This window comes from Danio aesculapii, chromosome 12 (genome assembly GCF_903798145.1).
Source record: "Danio aesculapii chromosome 12, fDanAes4.1, whole genome shotgun sequence".
NCBI lineage: Eukaryota > Metazoa > Chordata > Actinopteri > Cypriniformes > Danionidae > Danio > Danio aesculapii.
The window spans coordinates 18,323,624-18,326,085 of record NC_079446.1 but is presented as its reverse complement, the minus strand read 5'-3'; the positions used below and the strand labels follow the sequence as shown (position 1 = coordinate 18,326,085).

The following is a 2,462-nucleotide window of genomic DNA, read 5'->3' as shown; positions in this document are numbered from 1 at the left end:
ATAAAAGTAATTAGCATTTAGAGTGAGTACATAACAGAAGCCCCTGATGCTATTTAAAATGCATAGTTTTCTAAATGGCCTCAGTGTTTTCTCTTGGATTATTTTCTGCCTAAGCATGTGGGATTTGTCAAACACACCCTTATGTGACAAGCACAAACAATGATTAAAACACACACCACAAACAAAATTTAACAAATCTAAAAATCTCTATCACCCAATCAAGTGTAGCATATTTTATTATACTTTCCTCTTGTGTATTGTAAATTTTGATTTTCTAAACTGAAATACCAAAATGTTTCTGATTACTGTAATCTTGTTACAGTAGACTAATAATATAAAGAATCACCATAGTCCATTGATGAATTCTCCATCTTGTGATGCTGGATCACATGACAAGTTGAAGTTCTTGCTGGATCTGATTGGCTGTAAATACTTGTTTCATCATTACTGTCAGCCAATGAGAGACCGCCTCTATGTTCTGACAGGCTTTAAAATACCTTCAGTTTTGAGCTATCAGTCAGTCATTTAGTTTGCTTGTGAAAGGTAAGTGTAAATCTTTCTTTTTCCTCCATAAGAAACATTGCTTGCATGAGTTGTACAGTATGTGACATTTAGCTCCATGTATAGTGCACAAAATTTTACTGTGGCTTGTTTAAAGTGTTAAATAATTAAGGTTTTGCTCCATGTAACTGGTTAAAATGTTTTCTTTACATTGTTTCAAACTGAGTCTTGCTTTTCTCTGTCACAGTCTTCCAGGCAAGATGATGTTTGCTTTGCTCGTCACACTGTGCATAAGTGCAGTGTTTGCTGCTTCAACTGTAGACATGCAGTTAGATGACCACTGGAACTCCTGGAAGAGCCAGCATGGAAGAATCTATCATGAGGTGGGAAGACTATAGTTTCTAGCCATATATCAGCTTAACATGAAGCAACGCGTGTGTTTATGTGTTTATAATGAACTTAGGCTTTGGAATGGCTGACATATCTGCTTTCTTCTCCAGGACGTAGAGGTTGGGAGGAGAATGATTTGGGAGGAGAACTTGAGAAAAATTGAGTTACACAACTTTGAGTACTCCATGGGAAACCACACATTTAAACTGGGAATGAATCAATTTGGTGACATGGTGAGCAGTTTAGTATTACAGTCAATTCATTTATTTTATTTCATCTATATTGCTTTATACAATCTAAATTGTCAAACAGATTTACAAAGAAAACAAATAATCAAAATTCAAGGAAGATTCATTAGTGTGAAACCTGATCAAAATTTTGTCTTTGTTTGTTTGTTAAATCATATTTGAATGAACATACTTAGTTAAATGCTCGTACATGAGTGTTTTATTGAATCTTTTTGAAAATGATTTTAACTCTCATTTTGAGGTGCTACTATTCTAAAGTACTAGTTGTAAGGCTGTTTTATTAAAACTGAACTATATTCTCTTTATTAGACAAATGAGGAGTTCAGACAGGCAATGAATGGTTATAAGCATGACCCAGACCGGAAGTCAAAGGGTGCATTGTTCATGGAACCTAGCTTTTTTGCAGCCCCTCAGCAGATTGACTGGAGACAGAGGGGCTATGTTACTCCTGTAAAAGACCAGGTGAGTTTAAAGTAACTGAAAACTGCAAATGTTTTATGCTAAATTAGGACCTAGCTCTATTACAACTGATCCAATTACAGTTGTGTATGTGTATAAGCAGCATCTGTATCTGTAGCTATCCTGTTTGGTGACTCTTCTCTCTTGTGGTTTTAGAAACAATGTGGATCTTGCTGGTCTTTCAGTTCAACTGGTGCCTTGGAGGGTCAGCTCTTCCGTAAAACTGGAAAGCTGGTTTCTCTGAGTGAGCAAAACTTGGTGGACTGTTCCAGACCACAGGGCAATCAAGGCTGTAATGGAGGCCTCATGGACCAGGCCTTCCTGTATGTTAAAGAAAACAATGGGCTGGATTCTGAGCAGTCATACCCTTATCTTGCAAGGGTAAGAGTCATTTATGTGCTCTTCTGTCTTGTGCATCTATGGAGGGGTGTTAATTAGATATGCATATTTAATTTGTGTGTTAATTTTCTTGGTTAAATGCAACAATTTATTATAGTCCATTATGCACATCAACCATTTAATGGGAGGAAGTGCATTCATATTCTGGGTTTATGCTTGACTGTACAAACAAATTAAACATATTTTTAAAATGTAAAGTGAACAGGGAATGTTTGTGAATCTATACTATGAGGCGCCGTGTAGGATTTAAATCAAACTTTGCTTATCAACACACACATAAACACGTGCATATACACCTATAAATTACTCACATATACACCTATACTTTTAGATGTTCAAAACAACATATATGAAACTTGTGTATATACATATAAACTTGACGCTCGCATACACCCACACACACGCGCACATACATATATACTCCATCCATGCAAACACACCGACACACGCGCACATACATATATA

The 2,462-nt window shown here is 36.2% G+C and overlaps 1 protein-coding gene across 1 annotated transcript in view; it reads left to right on the top strand.

Moving 5' to 3' along the window:
* Positions 1–725: 725 nt before the first annotated feature.
* The window catches only part of LOC130238318 (procathepsin L-like), a 4,761-nt gene continuing 3,024 nt past the window's right edge, over positions 726–2,462 (top strand). The window contains exons 1-4 of the mRNA XM_056469292.1: positions 726–884; positions 1,002–1,124; positions 1,449–1,601; positions 1,755–1,979. Coding sequence (XP_056325267.1) covers positions 762–884; positions 1,002–1,124; positions 1,449–1,601; positions 1,755–1,979 — 624 coding nt within the window. The 5' untranslated portion in view covers positions 726–761. The remainder of the gene's footprint in view (positions 885–1,001; positions 1,125–1,448; positions 1,602–1,754; positions 1,980–2,462) is intronic.